Source organism: Mobula birostris, chromosome 8 (genome assembly GCF_030028105.1).
Source record: "Mobula birostris isolate sMobBir1 chromosome 8, sMobBir1.hap1, whole genome shotgun sequence".
NCBI classification, from domain to species: domain Eukaryota; kingdom Metazoa; phylum Chordata; class Chondrichthyes; order Myliobatiformes; family Myliobatidae; genus Mobula; species Mobula birostris.
The window spans coordinates 91,035,455-91,061,236 of record NC_092377.1 but is presented as its reverse complement, the minus strand read 5'-3'; the positions used below and the strand labels follow the sequence as shown (position 1 = coordinate 91,061,236).

Genomic DNA, 25,782 nt, shown 5'->3' with positions numbered 1-25,782 from the left:
GATTTAGAAGGGACTCAAGCAACTTTTTTCATGCACAGCGTGATTATGTGAAATAAGCTACAAGAAGAAGCAGTTAAGGTGGTTACAGTAGTATCACTTAAGAAGCACTTGGTCTTGGAGGGATACAGCCAGACGTAGGAAATTGGGACAAGCTAGGTGAGCACCATTGTCAGCATGGACAATTTAGGTTGAAAGTTCTGTATCTGTGCTGTATTGTTCTGTGATTCCATGACCTTTATGCTGTTTTAACATGGCAAATGCACCTGCCATTTTCTAGATGTTTTAGGAAGAATAATTCATTTATGTATAACAGCTAATTGGCTAGCTAAATATCAAAGATACCTCAATAAGCTGTTGCTCTGGATTCAGTTTGCTTCTGACTGCTGAAATCTATGGTGATTTCCCTATCTGAAGACTTATTTTCTTTATATTCTCCAAAATTATTATGATGGTGTTGTATTTGGAGACTTGTGTACACTGAATGCTTGCAGTGACACAAGGTCATGGTTGTGATAAAGACCATAAAGAAACTGAAATTTGCTAATGGTTATGTCCTATGCAGCAAAGACTCTTCTTATAGTATTGGGTAAAATAATCAGAAAATATACACTCATAATGGTTTATCGCTATTGACTTTACTCTTAATATCTTATGGAAGTAATCTCTAATTATTTTGAGTTATTAATGCCAGCTGTTTGGCTTGCAAGTAGGCTTCTAAAAGCAGTACTTTTCAAGGTCACTCAACATGTTATTTAAATTTTCATGATCATTCATGTAATTTACACTTTCAAATTGTGGAGTATTATCCCTCCACTGCAACTACCAGAATACCAACCCTAAAAAAAAGTCGTGTTTCTGTTTAGAATGTTTTCAGGCATTGGTGTATATCTATTGCTACATGTATGAATATTGTACAATATTTCAATGAGATTTTCATTCAGTGTTCCTCTTCTCTACAGGATAACATTTTGCCATCTGCCCTTCCAGAGTAAATGGTTATACGTCGGCACAGAAAGAGGGAATGTACATATCGTTAATGTGGAGTCCTTCACACTCTCAGGCTATGTCATTATGTGGAATAAAGCCATTGAATTGTAAGTGCTTCATTCTTAACATATTTCCAAGCAGGAAATGTTATATATCTTGAGCAAGGCATGTGTGTCTTTATCTTTGTCTACAACTTGAAGTTCCATTTATGTCCGCAACCCCAGTTCAGATAATTTAGCTTGCTGTATCAATCATGAAATATTTTGTCAGTTAGTTTTCCTTATCATATTTGAAAGTTTAAAGCCTATTTTAGTTCAAGTAATAGTGAATTTCTTTTATATGCAAGCCTCTGAGTACTGTTAGATTGAAAAGATGCCTCATCCAAAATAGTTGAAACAAGGCAGGATGGGTAAGGTCCCCTGTCATGTGAAATTATTGTTTCATTTAGCTGTCATGTTTCGATTTCTTTCTTCTAGTTAGCTACACTTCAAAAATCTTCAGGAGGTTATTTCAGGAAGGCCAAGGCCAGTTTTTATACACCCTAATTAAGCTATGGAGGGAGGCAAAAGTGTGTAGTGAATTAGCACGTACATGTATAGTCAGGGACTGTATTTCCAGCTGTGTTTTATTTTACCACTGCAAGTGGATTTGTTAGTTTAATATCTTCAAGAAGTACTAGTGATATTTATCACAGGAAAGTGTTCTGTTTGTGAGGCTGTTCACATAACTGCTTAAGACATGGGATCAAAAATGGACAATTTCAACCCTTCCATTCCTGTTCAGTTGTTTAATTCAATCACATCTGATCAGCATTTCAACTATCTTTAACTCTTCATCTCTATTTCCCTTCTCTCAAAGCAACTTTGAGAAGTTAGCAAGATTCTGGCTGCAAGATGGAAGTAGATTTAAAACCAGCTTCGCTGGATATTTATACAGCTTGTTTAGTCATGTTTACTATGAATTGATTCAATAAATATATATTACAGGTAATTCAGACTTTCCTGTGTTCACTTTTGAGCACATTTGGATGTTTCTTTGTCATTCACTTAAATTTTTCTTTATCCTCATTAATTTTCTAACTTTCATGCCCTTATTTTTCTCTTTTTCTTAATCTTCTGCTTTTGTTGCCCATTCCTCTATAGGCAGGAGTTCAAGTTTTTTCCATTGTACCTGTACCACACTGTATTTGTAAATAGGACAATATCTCAACTTGAATTGGAAACTACTCTTTCAGTTGGAAACTTGTATGCCATTCTGTTGTCTAAGGATGATGGAAGAAAATCAGTATAATCCATTTGGCATAAAATCTTTAGGAAATAGTTCATAATTAAGGGTAAAGTGCTTGAACACTTTGACAAGCATTTGTTTGTAAAAGAAGGGTTATGTTTAACAAAACTGATTTAAATTTTTTGGTTGACTGATGTAGCAGACGGAACTATTTTCGATGGTATTTTCGTGGACCAAGAAAGCACTTGATAAAGACCCTGAGTGCTGTCAAGTAAAATTAAACTTTTGGAATTTGAAAGCAAATTATTGACTTGTCTGCAAAATTGACTAGGCAGTAGAGACAAATAATAGGGTAAATGGGAGGTAATCAAATTGGCAGGCCATAACCAAGGTCCTGCGAGAATCTGTATTGAGTCATCAAATATTCACTGTTTATTAATGATAGTATAGAAACACAGATGGCCAAGGTTGCTGATGGTGCTAAGATGAACATTGTTTAAGCAATGTAGATAGAAGTACTAAACCATGAAGAAATGGTGCTTGAGTAAATGGTTCAAGCTATGGCAATTAAATGTCTGTCAACCTAAAGGATAGAAGCATGTACTTCCTAACTGAGGGAATTGCTAAAAGCAGTGGGAGATCTGAAGAGCATGAAATGTCATTGGCAGGTTCAGAAACTAATCAGAAGAACCAGTATAATCCCTGCCATATTATCTAGAGGACTGGATTATACAAGATTGGAGCATCATTGTGTGGATGGGTAACAACTCCCCTCAACAGTATAATTTTAAAATATAGCAGGCTCTGCACCAGCTGATGACACGTTGTTTCACTTCACCATCATTTCTCTGACTTCAGATTTTTCACACTTTTCCTTTACACTTGTGTACTGATAATGACATTAAATAATCTTGGATGAAAAAAAAATAAGTATGGGAAGCATTGACTTTACTAGAAATCGTTTGAAGCCAAGTGGAACCTAAATTTTGTCTTTGACCACATCTGCTTCACCAATTTCAAGTTTAATTGTCATTCAACAATACATGAATACTTATTAGTACAAAACAGTGTTACTCTGGAATTGTGTAAAGCACAGTACCAACAGACATATACAGCACAAGGCACATAGCACATATAAAACTGCAAGCACATACAACATAGCAGTAATATACACACAAAAAAAAAGGTCCAAGTCCCTGAGTCATGAATGTTGCAGCAGTCTGCAGTTGGAACACAATAAAGCCAGCCTCCTGCCAAGTGAACACTGCGTGTCAGCACAGGCTCCAGTATGACGCCGCTCCATGGTGCCTTCTGCACTCCACTGGAGCACCCAACTCTGACGCCACCCCCGGGACATTGCAAACACGTGACAGTGGCTTGAGGCCTAGTCCTCGCTGCAACCAAGGCCACGCTGCTCCCCTATAGTTTGCCAATAAACTAATGAATTGGACTTCCATGCCACCAATATCCAACATGGTCTTACAATCACAAGAAAAGTGACTAGGACAATTATTTGTTGTTAGATTGACTATTCCCATCTCTATAACATTATAATACTTTGTCCTGGCTCAATCTTGATGAATGCATCTCCATCTTGTTTTTTCCGTTGCAGAAATGTGCTCCATTCTTACTTTATTCCAGCTGTGGGTAAGCCCCTTAGTTCTGCTGTTAGCACTACAAGCTTGCTTGGACTTCTAACTGGCAGCTCATTTGCTACTTTCCATTAACTCCAATTTGTCTAGAAAACATTTGGTTTTCATGCACTCATTCTAGTCTTGCAGACTTGTTACCACTACCTTTCCGTATTACCCTAACTCCAGTCCTTCTGATATCACACATTTATAAAATTTTCATTCTTCCTGAAATTCCTTCAAAGACTTGTTCCACCTCAGTTCCAGAATGACCTCCGGTTCTAAAACCCTTGTATAGTTTTATACTTTGGCTTGATTCTTGAATGTTCCAACAGTCCAGACTTAATGCTTTGGAATTGGAATTCTCTCTTTTAAATATGTGTCTCCCATCCCTTTAATAGCATCTTTAAAGCCTAGAGAAATGGGACAGCAGATGCTGGAGGGTGGGGTGGGGGTGGAGGGTCAATATGCGGCGGAACTCAGCAGTAGGGCAGGGTCTATGGAGGGAAATGGACAGTTAATCACTTGGGTTGAGACATCTTAGTTCAGATGAAGAGTCTTGATCCAAAATGACAATGGTCCATTTCCCTCTATTGATGCTGCCTGACTTGCTGAGTTTCTCCAGCAGTTGGTTTCTTTGATCTTTTTGAAGCCCAGTTTTTCATCTGAATTATGTCTATATTGCCATTCTACCTTGCCATATTAAAGATGTTATATTAATCCAGTTCTCTGAAATTAGAAGTTTTTTGTTTGATGAAGATCTTTACAGGCAGTTGATATAAAATCTGTATGGGTAGTCTACTGCTATCTTGTGTTGATCAGCTGATTGAAATAATTGTTCAGCTGGTTTCTTGGTCTGCTGTCCAGCAGCTGCTTTTTGACCTGCATTCAGTTTTTATTATTCATTTATTCATTTATTTATTTGTTTAGGGTATGGCATGGAGTAGGCCCTTTGAGCAGCGTCACCCAGCAACCCCTGACAACCCCTATTTAACCTTAACCTAATCACGTTACAATTTACAATAACCAGTAACTACCTTCTACATTTTTGGACTGTGGGAAGAAAATGAAGCACCCAGAGAAAACCCACATATTCCACAGGAAGGACATGGAGAGGCTCCTTGCAGAGGACGCTGGGACTGAACTCTGAACTCCAAACTCCACACCTGAGTTGTAATAACGTCACACTAGCCTTTGACCCAGACTCCAGCATTGCTTTGAATATTTTTGAATAAATTAACAAAATATTTAACTGTAAATAATTGTGAAATATAAGTTTGCATATTGGGCCAACTATATGGTCCATAGCTATGGTGATATTCATATCAAAAATACTTCAATCAAAATTATGGGATGAGCAGGGCAGAGATGATTAGTAAGTGCATCAAAGTCATTTTGTTCAGGAAGACAATACTGGAAGCTGAATAATTTAATAGCTTTGTTCCTTTCAACCTTCAGAAGCTGTGTGCAGTTGTTGCTGTAAATAGTGTTTAACTATGTTATTATCTAATAATCATTTTCCTGTACTGTTTGAAAGTATTATGCAACTACATTTTCCCCCTTTTCACAAAAAGCGTTTTAATTGCAGATCATCAAAAACCCACCCGGGACTCATTGTTCACATCAGTGACAACCCAATGGATGAAGGCAAGGTATATGATTTGCTCAAAGGGTAACTGGTTAATTATTGCCTCAGTGGCAAAGAAATATGCAATACTTTTGTTGGGGTTGGATTTTGAATGTGTTATATCATTCATATGTTCACCTAGTATCCTACATTCATTATACCAGTTTTCTCCTGTTCTTGGCTACATTCCATCTAAACTGTACCCTTTTATGCGTGTTAATTACTTTCGTTCCAAACTATTTCATTAACTTCTTTTGTCATTGATCCAATCAAATGATCCAATCACCTTTGTTCACTGCAAGGTTTAGTTTTGGATATCTATAGTTTTTAGTGAAATACTAAAAGTTTACTTTCAGAAAAATGTATAAAATGAGGAAACAAAAATAAGCATGCTATTGCTGCACAAGCTTGCTGCAACATTTAGTAAGATAATGGCTGATCTGGTGATTAGCCTCACCACCACTTCCTTGCCTGGTGCTCGTTCATTTCCTTATGTTGAAATATCACGACCAGTGCTCTCTGGAGATTGATAATCTTCGGATAGTAGAAATACTTCTCCCACACCCCAGGAAAAATTACATGTACAGTGTCAAGACCCCCAAAATTTAAATGTTTCATTAAAATTAACTCTCTTCTAAATTCTAAATGTAAAACATTAAAATGTCTCCTTCATCCAGGACTAAAGCTAGTGAAACCTCTTTGTAATGTTATACTTTCATTTGTTCTATATTTGTGTTTGCACTTATTTTTACTTTTATATGGATTATGTTGCTGTATAAAATTGTATTGACAAATAGAATTTTCTGGCCCAGTTTTTGTTTCTATCTGATTCAGTGATAAGAGTTTGCGATGCACGATTTTAGCAATAGTATTGCAAAAGCATCAGTTTATGTTAACACATCATACACATAAAATTTTGTATAACTGCTTTAAAATTTCAAAGAATTGGTTATCAGCTTTAAGTATTTTCTGGAAAATCAGCTTTTCAGAATCTGCTCAATCTTCCTGAAACAAGAAAACAGTGAAAGAACAGTTAAACTAGAGGCAATAAAGCCTTCTGTGCTTTTTCCTAATTCTAAATATAATTCTAAGTATAAAAGACCTAAGGATACCTTCGTCTGAAACAGACACTTGTATTAGGTTTTTGAAATAGTTTTTTAACATTTTCCAAGATGTTTCATAGGAATATTAATCACATTTCACATTGTGCTGTATATAAAGAGGGAAGCTTTTATTATATCAGAGGCAAAAATAATTTAAGAAAGTTCGAAGGAAAGAATTCCAGGAATCAGACCTGTTCAGCTGAAATCATGGATGCTGGTGGTGAGCAGTATAAAATTGTGATGCACAAAAGACAATTAGTGAAATGTAGAGTACAATGCTAGGAAAAAAATAGTAAGTACCAATTAAGAAGGGATTCCTATTGGGCATCAATTTCAGGTTCTTTCCAGCAATGAAAAGTATGAATACAATGACTAAACTGAAGAATATCTACCTTTAGGACAAGAAATTTGATGTGCCAGTGTACTTGTGGCATATAGGAGACAGTTAGGTGCCTTTTATTTGCAATGTTAGATATGGATATCACTTGCCTCTTCACTGCGTATTTTTCCAGTTGTGTTTCCATACCTGTGCTGCCTTCAGAAATGCTAAGGCTACCAGGTTCTCAGATCATGCAGATGTGTATGTAACTGGTAAGTCTAGACCTTGAACTACAGTGAAACATTTGCAAAATTTTGGGCAACTTCTCAGAGATGCTTTTAAGCATCCAGAGCCATCTATAGCCAGTAGACTTGTGAGGAAACTATGTTGGAAGCATCTAATGCACCAGTTATTGTCTTTGAAGTTAGCGATACAGGAGCCTTAGTTCCTGCAAGTGTTTTTGTGCCACCTGTAAAATGGGCTGAATATACCTATACAATTGAATGTATAAATGATTGATTGTGAGCTTAAAAATCTTATGGATGTGTGGAAGGCATAAATTCTTATCGAAATTAGTTGGAAGAAGCTGCAAATTGCATATTAAAATGAATAAAACCCACCTCAGTGCTCAACTGTGGAGGCCCCACTTTTTGAATGTAGGGTTAAATGATTGTCCAGTGTCCAGTCTATCTTTTCATGTGGCCGTACTGGAAGAAAAGTATGGAACTATCCTAATTTTTCTGGCCACATTTTGTACTTGCATCAGCATCGAAAATTGATTTCTTGGTCCTTTGTATGAATGCTACATGTTGGGACCTTGCTGCATGCAAATTGGCTATTGTTTGCCTTTGTTATTGCAGGGACTACTCAACATAGTTAATTTGTGGTGAAGCATTGTGAAATATCCATAGGATGTAACTGCACAATATGACAGAAGTTCTGTTGTTATTTCCCTTAGATTAATCTTGCACAATGTTGATTCTCTCCATTTATAGGACATGAAAGCTTGCCATCTTCCTGTCTGTAGAATAAATGTCAGCAACTTTATATGACTCATTCTAAGACTATTTAACCTCCCAAGCTATTTCATTGTGGAGTTTGCAATGAAATAATGGAATACCACCTTGTCCTTTAATACAACAGATTCATTTTGCCATGTGATTTCAAAAATTATAAAGTCATCATATTCCCTGGAAGTAACCTACTTGAGCTGACAAAAGTCTAATCTTATTTTGGCTTTTCGCTATTTGAAATTGTCGTAAATCAAATTAGTGTTGCCAAACTAAAACTATCTTAATGTGATCTTGATCTTTCTGAAAACATCTGCAGGAAACTTGCTTTGTTTCATTGATCACATTGTTAACCCTTGCTTGCAGTGAGTTGTTCTTGGTCATTCATCATTCAGTGTGTACTTGAGGTTTGCTCCTTAATCCATAAAAATTGTGTGATGCCATTTGGTAACTGACATAAATCATAGATCCAGTCGATCAAAGTTGATCAGTAGAGGCTCTGTATCCTTTTATCACATTGTCTGACAAAATGAAAGTTAGTTGAAGTAATAGCCACCATTTTTGTGGAGAGGGTATACTGGGGCTCTTCAATCATATACAAGGGGAAAAAGTGTTACCTATCTTTTCAAAGTTGCTCAATTCTTATAGGAAAACATATTCATGGTTTAAAATCAGTTGATGGTAGCTTTTTACCCCAGTGTCACAATATATAATTCTGCCACTGAAAAACAGAAGACTCTTTGTGATATCTTCAAATCAATTGAGTACTGATTGACTAATAAACAACTTATTGTCATAGCATCAAACAGCTATTTTCTTTTACTCTGAGGACCTCAGATTGAAAATAGGCTTATTTGCATGGAGAGGAGTGGTCAATAAATGTAAGCTTTCTGTGTTTGTGATTTTAACTTGTAGATGGATAGCATGTTTCAAGTCCTTGGCATAGGTGGGGAGAAACGGATTGGGGGTTTTAAAATATTAGAAGATGAAGTTGCAGGGCAAGTATGTGGTTTAAAAAAAACCCTCAATTTTGCTGCATGAAGGACATCCTAGAGTTTGGCTTTGGACTGCTCCAGACATTCACCTTTTCATTTATTTTCTTTTGCTCACGCAATAGATGAGTGATTTTTTTTTTAATTTCTAAAATATATCAAGTGGGCACACCAAATTATAATCCTGTTACTCGAAGAATTTTTAACAGAGAAATTTTGAGAGTCACATTAAATTTTCCTTTGGTGGATAAGAGAGCATAGTGTCATCTTGAAGTAAAATTAAATATTTTTTTAAGTAAAATCTTCTGTTTAATGGCCATTTTCAGATTCCATCTATGTAAAATAGCTTTTATTCTGATACTCAGACTTCATCTGATTTTTTTTCCCAGTAGGTTGTTTGAAATAATAGAAAAATCAAAAGATCAGAAATCCTGTTGCACCATGGATTAACATTTGACTAGCAGTCAGAATTCTGCTGTGGGTTGTGTGGATTCCCTTCATCTGCCTATTTCAATTAATAGAGTTATTATCAATAGTGCTAGCAAATAAAACTTACCGTCGACATGCTGACCGAAATTCAGTTTGGTTTCTACCTAAGTCACTGCTGTTTTCCTCTTTTCAGTCATGGTCTGTTCACAGAAGTAGGAGCAGGTCAGCATATTCTGCAGTGAGTGATTCACCATGCTGTCTTGAAGTCTTTCGATTATATCTGCTAGGCACAAATCAGAAATATAACAGAATATCAAGCAAATTGCTAGAGAAGCTCAGTGGGTCATGCAGAATTGGTCAAGGGAAACGCACAGTTAACTGATGCCCATACGAAGGGTTTCGACCTGAAGCAATGTCCATATCCCTTGAGAGATGCTGCCTGATCTGCTGAGTTCCTCCTGCATTTTGTTTGTTGCTCCAGATTCATCATCTGCAGACTTTTATGTCTCCATACAATAGAGTATCCTCCATTTACCCAGTCAAGTACAGCTCTAATTATCTGAAAAACTCAACACCATCATGGACAAGGTAATTGATTATTATCCTAACCACCACCACCACATGGGTGGCCATGGGTGAGGAACAGGAGAATAGGTAATGTTGTTCTGTTGTTCAGGAAAGGCTCGGTAAGAATAAGCCAGGGATTTATAGATAATGTTGTTCTGTTGTTCAGGAAAGGCTTGGTAAGAATAAGCCAGGGATTTATAGATAATGTTGTTCTGTTGTTTAAGAAAGGCTCAGTAAGAATAAACCAGGGATTTATAGGCCGGTCAGCCTGACATCCATATTGGAAGTTATTAGAAGGTATTCTAAGGGACAGAATATATAAGTATTTGAATAAACAGGGACTAATTTGGGAGAGTCAACATGGCTTTTTGTGTGGTACATTGTGTCTTACCAATCTTAGAGTTTTTCAAGGAAATTACCAGGAAAGTTGATGAAGACAAGGCAGTGGATGTTGTCTACATGGACTTAGCAAGGCCTTTGACAAGGGACATGGGAGGTTGTAAATTGGATTTGACATTAGCTTCGCAGGAGAAGCCACAGTGGTGGTGATGTGTGGAGGTCTATGACTAGTGGTGTGCGCAGAGTTCAGAGCTGTTGATGTTTATCATCTATATATCAATAGTCTAGATGCTAATGTGGTAAACTGGATCAGCAAATTTGCAGATAACACCAAGATTGGGGGTGTAGGGATCAGGACTAGCTGGAAATATGGTCTGGAAAATGGCAGATGGAATTTAATGCAGGCAAGTGTGAGGTATTACACTTTGGAGGACCAACCAGGGTAGGTACTATATGGAAGAGCAACACACACAAATGCTGAAGGAACTCTGCAGGCCAGACAGCATCTATGGAAAAAGTATAGTTGACATTTTGGGTCGAGACCCATGGTGAGTGGTAAGACAGTGAGAGTAGAACAGAGGGATCTGAGAATACAGATCCCTAATTCCTTGAAAGTGGTGTCACGGGTAGGATAGTCGTAAAAGAAGCTTTTGGCACATTGGCCTTCATAAATCAATGTATTGAGTACAGGAGTTGGGATGTTTTGTTGAAATTGTATAAGACATTGGTGAGGCCTAATTTTGGAGTATTGTGCACTTTTAGACACCTACCTACAGGAAAAATATAAATAAACTTGAAAGAGCACAGCGAAAATTTACAAGGATGTTGCAGGGGCTTGAGGACCAGAATTATAGGGAAAGGTTGAATAAGTTAGGACTTTATTCCCCTAGAACATAGAAGATTGAAGGAAGATTTGATAGAGGTATACAAAATTGTGAGGGGTGCAGATGGAGTTAAATGCAAGCAGTGTTTTTCCTCTTAGATTGGGTGAGCCTGCAACTAGAGGTCATAGATTAAAGGCGGCAAGTGAAATGTTTTAAGGGGATCTTCACTTAGTGGGTGGTGAGTGTGGAACAAGCTGCCAGCACTAGTGGTGGATGCAGGCTCGATTCCAACATTTAAGGGAAATTTGGATTGGTATATGGATGGGAGGGGTATGGATGGCTATGGTCCAGGTGCAGATAAATGGGACTAGACGATTAATGGTTCAGCACGGACTAGGTAGGCCAATGGGTCTGTTTCTGTGCTGCATTGTGCTAGGACTCTGAAGTTTAGTTTTTCTTCCAACTAGGTAGACTTCTGTGAAAAGTACTGTATATGACCTTAACAATTGCTGTGCTAGTTATTCTTTGTTTATATATTGAATTCCAAACTATATTTTTGTTTCAGGGCAACGATGCATAAAATGTATTGCCTTGCTGTTTTACAGAGAGGAAGGCAAAAGCATTTTGATAATGGAATTTGAAGTAAAGCTACATATTAAATTCTTTCATAAAATGATTCAAGTGATAGATTACTCAAATATAAATATTGGGCAACTGTGCTGTTAATGTTTGCACATTGCACAATATTTCTCTGTTGACTGTTTGATAAAACATGTTCTTTCAAAGTAAATGTGTAGATACTGAATACAAGAGAATCTATAGATACTGGAAGTTCAGAGCAACACCTTCAGAATACTGGAGGAACTCAGCAGGTCAGGCAGTGTCTATGGAAAGGAATGAAAAGTTGACGTTTCAGGCTAAGGCCCTTCATCAGGACTGAAAAGGAAGGGAGAAAAATAAGGTGGTGGAGGAGGGGAAGGAGTACAATCTGGAATGTGATAGATGAAGCCAGATGGATGGGAGAGGGTGTATAAAATGAGGAGCTGAGAGGTATAGGTGGAAAAAGTAAAGGGCTGAAGAAGAAGGAGTCTGATAGAAGAGAAGAGTGGAACATAGGAGAAAGGGAAACAGGAGGGGCATCAGGGGACGGTGATAGGCAATTAGGGAGAAGAGAAGGGGTAAGAGGGGAGCCAGAGTGGGGAATGAATGGAAGAAGAGGGTGGGGGGTGGGTAAATATTATCAGAAGTTAGAGGAATCAATGTTCATGCCATCAGGTTGGAGGCTACCCAGACAGAATAAGGTTTTGCTCCCCTACCCTGAGAGTGGCAGTAGAAGTGGGGCAGAATTGGAGTGGGGATTGGAATTAAAAAGTTTGGCCATCGGGAATTGTTTCCTAGGGCTGGTCTTGGATAATTTTGTCCAGGCAGTAAGACTACGTTGAATCTGGTTGCTGACCAACCAGATCTGCGTACAGTTAAGCTACAGAAGATATAAAATATGTAGAATCTAATGAAGGAACAAAATGGCTGACTACTGATTAAAAATGATCCCGTGTTATGGCCATTTGGTTATCAGAAATTTGCCTTTAAAAATTCACAATCACTATTCAAAATTTTGAGATATGGAATAAAGTTTGCTCCAACTAAACTGTGTGGGAGGAGGATGGTAAATAAGTACATGAGTTTGATTAAGCTTCTTCGCATTGGGGAAATCACAATTTGGACCATTTTCTAGGGGTACAATTCCTCCCCATAATGAGGGGTTGATTGTACTCGCTGTACCTACACTGGAAAATCATTTTACTACCTCTACAGAAATTTGTGAATGTGCTTAGGTTGGCATTCCCAGTCATAAGTGAATCTAGGCTACGGAGAGCATTTTTATCATGTTATGTAACTTAATAGATTGTTCATCTCATGAAACCTATTTCCATTTCTTTCACAGTAAAATATAGCACACATTAATTACACATTGGCAGTGATCTGCATCACCACAGAAGAGCAGAAACAAATGTTTGTTTCTGCTCTTCCCAACATCCTTAACCATAGTCATTACAATGCAACAGCCCACTTGATCTGTCATGTTTGTAATAGCTGTGGAGTAATCCAATGTAAATTTCACTTTTTATGGCCTTTCCTTTTTCAACTGTTGCGTTCTCTTCTAGTATACAGTGCCAACTCATCCGTGTTCCAACAGCAATTTTTTTTAAAAGCACAGTCTTTATTGAATACCAGCCAATGATTTAGAGGTAGAGTAGGACATATGCAGTTTGTTAAAATGAAACAACAAACAGCATTTCACCCAAAAATAACAGGATAACTCCTGCCAAAAAATGCAATAAGTAGCGAATAACTTGCATGCAAGTTGTATGCGTAAAATCAAACTGTAATCTATAGAACTCTTGTTGCTAACTTGATTTACAGGGTAACTCCCGGTCTGTAATACCTGGCCTAAGTATTATTATGAAAAGCAATTTTTCCTAATTTCTCTTCAATCTTTGATCTAAACTTTTCTTTGTGTACATGTTCATAAGTATGTTTTGAATTTGGTTTTCCAGATTTTTACTTAACACATGTCCTAATTTCTAGCCCAAAGTGGCATCATCTTACATACAGGTCAGGAAACCAATTTCTTTCTTTGATCTTTCCTATCTTTTGAAGCTGGAAAAGTTACAGTGAATAACCTTAGCAAGATGCAATATACAAGAGAAGTCCAATTAAATCCCTTCATCATTCCCACTAATATTTGTTTTCTCTAATTATATATAATCGTCATTATTAAACAGCAGCTTGGCAGGTGCTTTGAAGTTATTTTCAGTTGTTATTATCAACTGTAACTGTCAATATGAAATACCCTGCACTTGGCAGTCATCACTGCTTGGCCTTAGCACTTGTCACTCTGTTTGCCAGCTTTATTTTAGTAGGACTGCCCCAATAATGGAGCAGTTAGTTATTGCACTACCTTCCCAGTATAACAGTCTTGTAGGGTTTTTCATTTAATAACAATATTGCACATGACAGTTTCATCAGTTCTAGCCTTGAGAAAGTATAATTCATGTCATGTTCAAATGAGCTGTTAAACTGAGAGGGAAGATGGCATCTCAGATTAATAACAAAAATAAGTAAAATATAATGTACTGGAAGAAACATAATGACACTGTGTAATACAAAACTGAATAGGATGCAAAAGCAGTCAGATGCTTAGTTATAGATTCACATATATTTAAACATAGCAGGTCAAATTTTCAGGGCAGATAAGAAACTCTCAGATCCTTGGTGAGTAGGGGCATAATACCTCACTGTCGTTAAAGGCATGGTGTATAGATGTATCTGTGTGGGGCAAAACTAAACTGATGTTTAGACTCAGCAGATCTTGCTTGTCCTATAAATCTAATTTCTCTTGTATGGTATCTCTTATTCAGTGATGCATATATGTTTAATGAATGAGAAAATGCTATTAAATTGCTTGGATCCCTTTTTGGGCATCACAATTATAGAACTTGTAGGTTACATTAACAGTAGATAACTGAGTAAATGAAATACAGCAGAATGCTGAGGTAATCAGTAATTAAGTCAGATTCTCTAATCTTATTTTCCTTTTGCGAAATTAATTTTCAAGATTAAATATTTCTGCAAAGTAATGGAATATTATTTCAGAATATACAGCACGCTTAGGGTGAAGCTGATCCTTACTTTCTGTTTAAAAGAGAACATAGGGTTTCTAATTTTTGAACAGCAATTGTTTTTCAAAATGAAAAGAACAAAATGTTTAACTATGGTAAGTAATAGATTGATGACGGTCAATGTCTGCACTACAGAGAGTACTCCCACATGTGATGGCAAAATTGGGAGGTTGGAAACTAAGTGGCTGTGAAAGCTAAGCTTTGACTGGTTCTTTGAAAAGAAGCATTCCCTGGCAATCTGTACCAGTGCCTCAGCATTTCATCAGCTAACTTAGTTAAAGGATTGGTGATTCATACATCTACATTTGCAGTTGGCGCTAAATTAAGGAAGAGAGTAAATTATGTTGATTGTATTGATGGAAACAACAAGCTGTATTGACAGGAGCAAATTAAACAAGTGATGGATAGCATTCAATGTAAGAAAAAGTCCTACTCTCCTGCAATATCTTTCATGACTCAGTGTTCCAAAGCACTTGACAGCAAATGAAGTACTGTTTTTATTTATTTTGTTTTCAGGATTTGAGGGTCATCTTTTATTACCTATCTCTAATTAGTGAACTGAATTATAGTCAAGCAAAATGAGTAAAACACGTTCTCTCACACAAAAGACTAAATTTGTCACCATTAAGTACATTTAGATGGCACGCTGCTCATGAAAGCAGTATCCATCATCAAAGACCCCCACATCAGACCATGCCCACTCCTCATTACTACTATCAGGCAGGAGGTACAGAAACCTAAGGTCCCACACCATCAGGTTCAGGAATAGTTATTACCCTTCAACCATCAGGCTTCTTGATTCACTACTCAACTGATCCTACGATCTACAAATTCACTTTCAAAGATTCTTTACAACTTGTTTTCAGTATTATTTTTATCTGCAGTTTGTTTTCTTCTGCACTTTTACAACCAGCTCTCTCAAATTTGTAGAAGCTGGACAAATAGAACTTTCAATCTAGAGCAAATAGCTTTTAAATAAGGAAGTGCCTTGAAACAAAGTGCCTACTGATTGTGTTCAGAATTAAGCTAGTGATGCTGTTCCTAGAACTCTGCTGTGCTATATCCTATAATGCTCATTTTTTAATTGGTTTTTAAGGACATGAAAATGCATCATCTTTTCCAAGATGGCGCCAAGGTGCAATGTCCGTTGAGACGCAGCTCAGATTTAGTTGTTTTTAGTTTGTTTAATTGTTTAATTTGTATTTTTTTTAGAATCATAAGGATGGTTTGGAGACAGAGAGGGGAGTTAGGGGTTAGATTAGGATTTAAGTATAGAGTTGTGAGGAAATTAGAGGTTAGCCCGGAGGCTTAATTCTCTGCTCTGCGTTTGAAGACCAGCAATGTGGATGTGGTCAGATGTCGGATTGGCAGAGAATAGGTGTGGATTCCATCAGGTCAGCAAGTTGTTGGCAGGTTCCAGAGTCAGAGCTCCGTACAGGTAGGAGGGATGAGTTCTGATGACACCCTGTATTCGGGAATTGGTGCCAAGTTGAACCAGGTTTCTGCAGGTCTGAGTCATTTTCGCTGGAGACCTATCCTGGTGCTAAAGAACTGTGTGTTTGCATGGATGGGAAAGGAGAATGGGACTTGTTCTGCTGTTATGTCGCCTGTTGTGTTATTTGTTATTATGCCAAGCATTGTTGGTACTGGAATGTGTGGTGACACTTGCAGGCTGTCCCGAAACACCTTTGGGTCTGTTGGAAGTTAATGCAAATGACACATTTCACTGTTTGCTGCAATGTACATGTGACAAATAAACTTGAATCTTGAAATGCATGATACTGTAGGTAGTAAGAAGATCAATTAGTGCAAGTTAAATATTGTACATGCCATCTAATTGGTGTGTTGGAGCTGTGTTATGCATTTAGGAGTAGACAGTCTTTATCCATGCTTTTTGTTTTGCAAGGATGTCCATTTAAAAGAACCAAGCAGGAAATGTTTACACTGGTTCACATTATACAGTTCATTTATGTTCACTAGCAATGTTAGATAGCAAAAGCAAAGATTTCCAAATCAAAATGTTGGCCATTTGACTCCTCTGCATTTGCTTTTGTCCTCGGATATTTTCGTAAGGTTTAGACGGGGTGATGTGAGTAAGAAGAAGAGTATTTGCTAGACAATAAAGGTTGTTACTATGAAGAATTTATTGACAAAAGTAGTCAAAAGAATTTTAAATATGCATAAAATGTGAATGTTACTTGCAAGGCCAACACTGTTGCCCATCCTTAGTTTCTTCTGGGAAGGTGATTAAAGGATATGTTATGAGCATTTGTTCTTTAGTTGAATGCAGTTGAGTGTGGTATAACCAGAATTTAGACCCCGGTGTTAGAGTGATTTTTGGGTTTAGGTCATTTACATTTAGCAAATGGCTTTGGCTACCAGTCTTCGGTTCCTTGATAATGTATTGTGGATTCAGTTTGGGACAATGCATTCCTAAAAGCTGTGGATCCCAGTCCAGATGCTGCTGGTGTTTGTGGGATGGATGTGAATCAGAAGGTGTGAAGTTTGTATGTAGCTTCAAAAGAAAGCATTGTCTATACTTTGTAAATATGGAATTGTCCTTTGTGCTTAGCAAATAAATATTGAGCCCCACGTTGGACCAGCAGACCTTTCCACTGAAAACATCTCCATATGATACCTGTTCTACCTTGTTTTGTCGAATAAAAAAGCTGCTTTGTATCTACTAGTAACTCTCTCTGGCAGTTTCATTCACGCAACAACATTTGGTGTCAGGAGTGGGATGCCTTTGTGACCCATAGTGTGGCCAGCGATCTTAACGGTCTAAGTGGGTGAGTATTCTTTTTAAAAAATAGCACTCACACTTGGGTCTTTTCAGGTCGGTGGTACATGAGAAAACGGGGTATCACGAACGCGGGGAGCTGAACTGCTAGATATAAAAGTGTGTGTGTGTTAATGTAAGACAGGAAACTTTGCATGTTAGTTTGAGGGGACAGAGCCACCAGTTAGAAAGGGTGGTTACCGACAGTTCGGGACGCCATAGTGAGGGCGTGTATGCTCATTCAGAGAGCTGCATCTCAAGCGTATATGTTTTGCGAGTGTGTTGAAAATGAATACAGCAGGCATCATGAGTTCAGATGCTCAAAAGTGGCAGATTGCAGAGTACATACTCTGAGGTTTTAAGTATGTGCTGTTTAACTGGCACCTGTCTTTTATATTTTGCGTAGTGTGGGAATTAATGTGGAGATATTTCAGAGAGATGTTTTACCCAGATATATCTGATGGGATGGCACCTATTGAGATCAAGCAACGTCAGGTTGAGAACCCTGATGATCCAAGCCAGCTCTTGACCTTGATTACGACCATTCATAAGCTCTTCACCCCCAGGGAGAAACAGAGCATTTTGTCTGAGTTGTCCTCACTTAAAGTGGCATGTGGGAATTCGGAATTCTGGCGTAAGCTTGAGGAAATGGTTGAAATTCACCAGATGCACCCTAAAGATATACACATGTTGGTAAAAGCGAAGTGCCCAAGGAATATGTTTTACAGTATGGGCCAGGGGGTGCGGGATGGTACATGGGCAACTACCGGGAGTGCCAATAGTGAAGAAAGATATTGCTCTTTAAAGGAGGAGTGAGGCAGCGACTGGAGGGAGGCAAGAGTAACTGGGGAGTGATAATGGCAGGGACTCGGAGAGCTGCTGAGACAGCCACGTATTATGCAGAATGTAAATATCGAGTGTATGAGGAGTATTTCCGGTTGGATAATCCAGGGAGGGACGACCAAGTCTTCCTGAAAATGATGAAGGAAGGACTGAGCTCAGCCCACCAGGAAGTTTTAGATTTAAGGCATTACAGTGGGATCACCCTACTCTGCGATAGTTTCGTGGGCCAGTGAGCTAAACCGAAGAAAGTGCAAGAGAAATCGTAAAGTGGCTATAGTGGATGCAGCTGCTGTGATGTGCCAGGGAGTTTGTTTTGGTTGCCGGCGACCAGGGCGTAAAGCAAGAAACTGCTGGAATAGACGTGGGAGGGTAAAGGAGTTGATATGCTACAGGTGCGGCCTATTGGGACATGGTTGGGGGCAGTGTCCAAAAAAGAGGAAAGAAAAACAGGTGAATATTACAGCAGACATGCAAACTCTCACCCACTGGTGCCCAGTCTGACCAATCTGACTGCCAGTCAAATCATAGAGCTGGTAAAGACAGCTCCTAGGTCAGAAGAAGATGTGGTGGCAGGCCCCACTGCCAGTGCTGACCCGCAGATGTACATAACAGCATTATTAGGGGGATGGCAATGCAATATGTTAGTTTCACCCGCGTCGGTATCGATAACACACCCACCGTTGCCAACAACTGGATGGGCCATTTATATAATACTTTATTGTCGCCAAACAATTGGTACTAGAACGTACAATCATCATGCTTCACACTCCCTGGATTACAAATATTAAATATTAACAATATTAGGGGTGTAGGAGGGAAAACAGTGAAGGCAGAAAGAAGCAAGTTGCAAATACTGGAAATTGGCAGGGGGTGGGGGTGTTCAGCTTCCAGTGTATTTCTGGATATATCCAAATAATGAGGGCACTATCCTTGGAATAGATATCCTAAGGGAAGCAGAGGCCTTTATACATTCAGGAAAGGGAGAAATAATATGGACAAGTCAGGGGCAGTGAATATGCATGATATAACTTCAGCAGTATCTGCCTAATACATGGTGGTGCCACAACTCCTTCCTCCCCATGTGTCCGGCTCTCATCTGGTGCTTCCTTTCTTCGCCATTTCTCCTTCTCTTCTGCCTCCACTTCTTCATATAATTTTACTGAACTGGCTTCCGTCGTTTCTTCCTGTACACTTGCAATTTCAATTGCCTTTTGTTCCTCTGCTGCCTTACTCGCAGTAATGCCTGCCCTCAGAGGGACTGGTGGTGGTCAGGGATGGGCAGGGATGTTGAGAAATTCTGCTGCCGTTGCATCATTTATGCTCAGCATAATCCTGGTAAGGGCAGAAAGCTACAGCTGACAGATCAACAACAGCCAAGGGGACCCTGGGAAAATATCCAGCTGGACTTCACGGGGCCCCTACCCCAAAGCAGGGGGAAAGCTACTGTCAAGTAATTATGGATCACTTCACTGGGTGGGTAGAGATTTTCTCAGCAAGGGATTGCACTGCTAGCACTGCTGAACGGATTTTAGTTCAGGAATTCCTCCCAAGGTGGGGAACCACAGTTCAGGTGGATTCAGATCAGGGAGCACATTTCACAGGAGAAATGATGAAGGAAATGTGCCGACTGTTAGGGATTTGACAACAGTTCCAAGTACCCTACCACCCCCAGAGTTCAGAAATGGTAGAAAGGATCAACCGAACAATCAGGAACACCTTGGGCAAAACTGTAGCTGAGATGGAAAAGACGTGGGTTGATGTATTACCAGGAATCCTGATGAGATTGCACGCAACCCCGAACCGCATGTTGGGTCTCAGCCCCTACGAATTATTGATGGGGCAAACAATGCGACTCCCTTATAGTGTGGAGCCCAGGGCTTACAGGGATAGAATGACACAGTACGTGAAAGACCTTTGTAACCAACTTAAAGTGTTGAAGGACCGAGCAAAACAACAGCAGCGAATCGCTGATCAGAGAGAGCCAGAGGGAAAGGAGATAGTCCTTCCACAGCCTGGCGAACAAGTCATGGTGAGGGTGCTGCCGGAAAGGCCAGAGTTTGCCCCCAGGTGGATAGGACCACAGATAGTACTCTTAACGAATAATACTTGTGTCTGTGTGCAGACTCGATGAGGCAGCCAGTGGAAACACTGAACTCAGGTTAAAGCTTATGACTCACCCTCTTGTTGCTCCCACAGACAGAGCAGGGGTTCAAGTGTACCCAGTAGCCATGTAATTACAAAAAACCTAAGAGAGGAACACCAGCTGGCCATACCAGATCTGACCACAGCTGATGAAAACATGTCCAAAGGAAACACAAAGGCAGAAGGCAGAGAGCATGACGGAAAACAGTGAATAGCATGCTAAAGTGTGATGATGATGATACTCTGTAATAAAGGCTGGTTTCTGAAGGTAGATGATTAGTTTAATAGCATAGAATAGAAAAGATATTGGAAGATAGATGGGGAGGGATTTTTAAGTTAAAGCAGAGACAGTAAGTTCCACAACTTCAGTGGTATTTCAGACTGCACACGGCATCTGAAGGCAGTCACCCCAGTCTGAATGAGGAGCTGGGCCCTTTCTGCAGTCCGGCTGGTGATCAAACTGGACAGTTCAGAAGGGGTGCCACTGGGGAGAGGTCCTTGCAGACATTGACATAGAGACTACTCAAACCCCTTCCTGTACATCGATGAGAGGGCCTGTGGGTGCTCCTGTAAAGAAAGAGTTTCAGCGACCAGAAAATGAAGGGGTGAAGACAAGGAATGTGATTAAGCTGCAATCGGCCTGCAGGGAAAGAGCCAACAGGCACAGGAAAGAAGCTGCATTTCTGAAGGCTTGTTCAACTTTCTGGAGCAATCTCTCTGCTTAACATTTGGTAGGTAGCGATTAAAGAATGCTAGGGTAGATATCGGCAAACAAAATTGGGGGGGGGGGGAGTAAATTTCAAGGCAGGGCTTTTTTTGCTGCCCTATTTGAGTAGGCCTCCTAAGTTGGCCCTTCCTGGTATAAATTTATTTTTTGTCCAGGGCCAAGAGGAGGGACTGTTAGAGTGATTTTTGGGTTTAGATCATTTACATTTAGCAAATGACTTTGGCTACCAGTCTTCGGTTCCTTGATAGTGTATTGTGGATTCAGTTTTGGACAATGCATTCCTAAAAGCTGTGGATCCCAGTCCAGATGCTGCTGGTGTTTGTGGGATGGATGTGAATCAGAAGGTGTGAAGTCTGTATGTAGCTTCAAAAGAAAGCATTGTCTATACTTTGTAAATATGGAATTGTCTTTTGTGTTTAGCAAATAAATATCAAGCCCCACATTGGGCCAGCAGACCTTTCCACCGAAACCGTCTCCATATGATGCCTGCTGTACCTTGTTTTGCCAAATAAAGAAGCTGCTTTTTATCTGCTAGTAACTCTGTCCAGTGACTTCATTCACACAACGACACTAGGCATGTTGAAAGGACTGCAATATGTTTATCTAGTAGGATTATTTTGACTTACTCGAGAACCTACAGCTGGTGGAGTACTCTGTACCACTGCTGGCCTTATTCTTCTTGCTGGTAGAGGTAATAGGTTTAGGAAGTTCTGTCAGAATAGGCATGTCAAGTAACTTTGTTTTTTTTAATGATTCATGTTGCAGGCATGATATGTTTTTTGGTGGAAGGAGTAAACATTTAAGATGTGGAATGAGATGCCAATAATGGTGGTTGCATTAGCTTGAGTGATATGTGCCTTTAGAGTTGCTGTGGCTATAAGCATCCCAGGAAATGGAGTGCATTCAATCCCTCTTGTGTTGATGGTGATATGGCTTGGGCAAGGTGTCAGTCACTACCAGCTGGGCTCCTGATTTTTTCCTGTAGCAGCAGTGTTTATGTAGTTGATCCAGCTGTCTCTGTCTCTGTCTCTTGTCACTGGTAACACCCACAGTATTGATGTGGGAGACCACATAATCACAGTGCTATCAAATGTCAAGGGTAGGTGGGGTAGAGATGAAGATGCTCAGTGGCTGTCATTTCTATGACTACTTGTCATCTATACCTTAATGCTATCAGGGTTTCATTACTTGCATTTATTCAGCAAACCTCCTCACTTCTGACTTTGCATGTACAAAATATCAATAATGAAAAAGCTGCAGATAGTTGGGGCTTGGGTGCTGACATAAAGAACTCCTTTGTGATATTTTGTGGCTGAGATTGACTCATAATAACCACAGCTATCTTCCTTTCTCTCAGTTATGACTCAAGTCATTAGAGACTTTTGACTTGAATTCCCATTAACTTGTTGATATCACACACAGTCAAGTCACTTGATGTCACTCTCACCTTGCAGCTGAGATTCATTTCTTTGGTCCATTTATTAACTTCAGTAAGTCTGGAACCAATGGTCCTGTTGGAATACAACTGACCATTAATGATAGTATTGTCAAGGGCACCTTCCATTGCTTTGATTGAGAAAAGACTAATTGAATGATAATTAGCCCACTCGTATTTATCCTGCATTTTATAAGGAGGGGATACTTGAGCAATTTTACCTCATTCAGGTAATTGCCAATACTGTAACTGTCCTGGAACAGGTGCAGCAGTTTTGAGCACATTCTTGGCACTACAGCCAGGATATTATCTGGTCAATTGGCCTTGTGAGTAAGAAGACTCTCAGCTGTTTCTTGATGCCATGTGAGAATTGAATTTCGTTGAAGACTAGTATCTGTGAAAATTGCAGAGAGGATCCTTTTATTCGGCATGATGTCCTGAGATAACTTGTAAATGCCTCAGCCATAATTAAATAAACTGTGTTTGACTATTTTTGAGAGTAGGGATTTTCTTATATTTAGTTGTGTATGGCTATACTCCCATTTTCTGGCTTTTCTCTTCGGCAAAAGCATCATTGGACGCTTTCTTGCTGTGCTTAGTTTCCTCAGCGTTTCTCATTTACTAGTTCAAATGCCCACCTGCCTACCCTCTGCCTTCCTTGCTCCCTCATAGCTAAATCTGGAGGTTTTTTCCTCAGTCCTGTTCATTAGCTTCTGTTTCTATGTAAGTTGCACCACATCCTAGTATAGAAGCTCTAATGAACTGAATTACAAGAGGCAGTGCCTCAAGAAGGTGGCATCATTCCTTAAGGACCCTCAGCATCTGGGATATGCCCTCTTCTCATTACTGCCATTAGCAGGGAGGTACAGGAGCCTGAACAACCATACTCAATGATTCAGGAACATCATCTTCACCTTCGTCATTAGATTACTGAATGGTGCATGAACACTACCTCATTAATCCTTTTTAGCACTGTTTATCTTGTAATTTGTAATAATTTTCTCTCTGCACTGCCACAAAACAACAAATTTCACACATGTAAGACAGTAATAATAACCATAATTCTGATTGCTTCTTGCAGTTATTTACAACTGAGTGAATTGTTTTCAGTGTTATTTATATAGTCACCATCTGATTTTGTTTTTCCCTCGAGGTATAATAATCCAGCATACTGAATTTTAAGTCTAATGTTGGCTGTTTTGTTGTGCTTGTTATCACCATCCTTTTAAATTGTGGCTACTAGTCACCCAGGGTTTGTTTAACTGCTGAATTATGAACACTGTCCAAACTAACAAGTTACTCTTGGCTCATCTATAACCAGACCTTTGATGTACTTAACAGCTAACTTTATTTAGCTGAGTGCTTCTTGTTTCCACTTCCCTCTTGCATTAAGCGTTTACAATAACTTGATCCCTTATCCATTCTAGATCATGCTTGCTTTTTCTTGTCATACTGCTGAATTTAATTTTATTTTCCCTTGGTTTTATTATCCATGTTCAACATGCTTATCATTAAAGCCATGAGGTTACATTTGTTTCATTGTTTACAGCAGTTCAGTTTTCCTCATTTCCAAATTATTTGTGTGCTTGTAATCCACAAGTTAAGTGAAAAGGCTAGTATTTGCAAGTTTAATACAACAATATTATCCTGACAGCTCCATTCCACCATCCAAGAGGTTATTCATTAATTTCAAGCCTGGCTAAAAAAGCTGAACCTGTCTTCACTTGGTACCTAGCCACCTATAATTTTGCAATTTGCTGTTGCAGCAAAGTAAGAGATGACAATTTAGGTAGGAGAACCAAGAACAAATGTAACATTCTACCCACTTTTGTTTCTGGGGGTCAGTGTTCAAATTTTGTATCTGTGATTATGGCCTTGCCGATGGTGACTGGAGGTAAGCTTTAGTTGTTCTTGAGTTATCTTATGACTTTTTTTTGTTTCTGCAGCTTTTAATTGGTTTTGAATCTGGAACGTTGGTATTATGGGACCTCAAATCAAAAAAAGGAGAGTACAGATACAGCTATGATGAGGTAAATGTATACTTGTAGCTGGACTTGAAGAACTGATGAACAGCATTGTAATGTTCCTTACAGTTTTGTTCAGTACTTTAAGGAGTTTGTATTACCTTCACAAGTAAGTCGAGAAGTTATACTTGTCATTGAATATAGAACAGCACAGCACAATACAGGCCCTTTGGCCCAAGATGTTGTGCCGATCCTTTGATCAACTCAAAGATCCCTAACGCTTCCCTCACACATAGCTGTCCATTTTTCTTTCATCCACATGATACTTAAAGAGTCTCTTAAATGTACATAATGTGTTTGCTTCTACCACCACACCCACAATGCATTGCATGCTCTTACCTCTCTTTGTTTTAAATAAAAACTACCCTTAACATACACCATATACTTTCCTCCAGTCACCTTAAAAATATATTCTCATATTAGCCATTACTGTCCTGGGGAAAGGACCTAGCTATCCATTCTATCTATGCCTCTTATCATCTTGTACACCTCTATCAAGTCACCACTCATCCTGTTTTACTCCAAAGATAAAAACCTGAACTTACTCAACCTTTCCTTTCCTCCTAAGACATGCTCTCTAATCCAGGCAGCATCTTGGTAAATTCCACTGCGTCCTCTAAAAGTTCCACATCCTTCATAAACTGAGGCGACCAGAACTGAACCCATTACTCCAGTTGTGGTCTAGTCAGAGTTTGATAGCAGCTCCTGAACTCAATCCCTCGATGAATGAAGGCACACTATATGCCTTCTTCATTACTTTATCAGCCTGCAGGGCAACTTTGAGGGATCTATGGATGTGGACTCCCAGATCCTTCTGTTCCTACATACTGCTATGAACTCTGCCATTAATTTGTACCCTGCCTTCAAGTTTGACCTTCCAAAGTGTATCACGTTTCCTGCTTGAACTCCATCTGCCACTTCTCAGCCCAGTTCTATATACTGTCAATGTCCCATTGTAACTAACACACATTCTACACACTGTGCACAGTACCACCAAACTTTGAAAGTTATCTGCAAAGTTACTAATCTATCCTTCACTTTTTTATCTTAAGTTATGAAAATCACAAAGAGCAGAACACATTCCATCTGCTACA

At 39.1% G+C, this 25,782-nt stretch overlaps 1 protein-coding gene across 7 annotated transcripts in view; it reads left to right on the top strand.

Moving 5' to 3' along the window:
• The window catches only part of LOC140201476 (syntaxin-binding protein 5), a 228,458-nt gene that overhangs the window by 47,897 nt on the left and 154,779 nt on the right, over positions 1-25,782 (top strand). For 6 of the 7 annotated variants that reach the window (XM_072265644.1, XM_072265649.1, XM_072265645.1 and 3 more), the window contains exons 5-7: positions 960-1,094; positions 5,434-5,497; positions 24,611-24,694. In XM_072265644.1, the coding sequence (XP_072121745.1) occupies positions 960-1,094; positions 5,434-5,497; positions 24,611-24,694 (283 nt within the window). Of the gene's footprint in view, positions 1-959; positions 1,095-5,433; positions 5,498-24,610; positions 24,695-25,782 lie in introns of those variants that run through there. The other variant, XM_072265650.1, reaches the window with a different exon arrangement.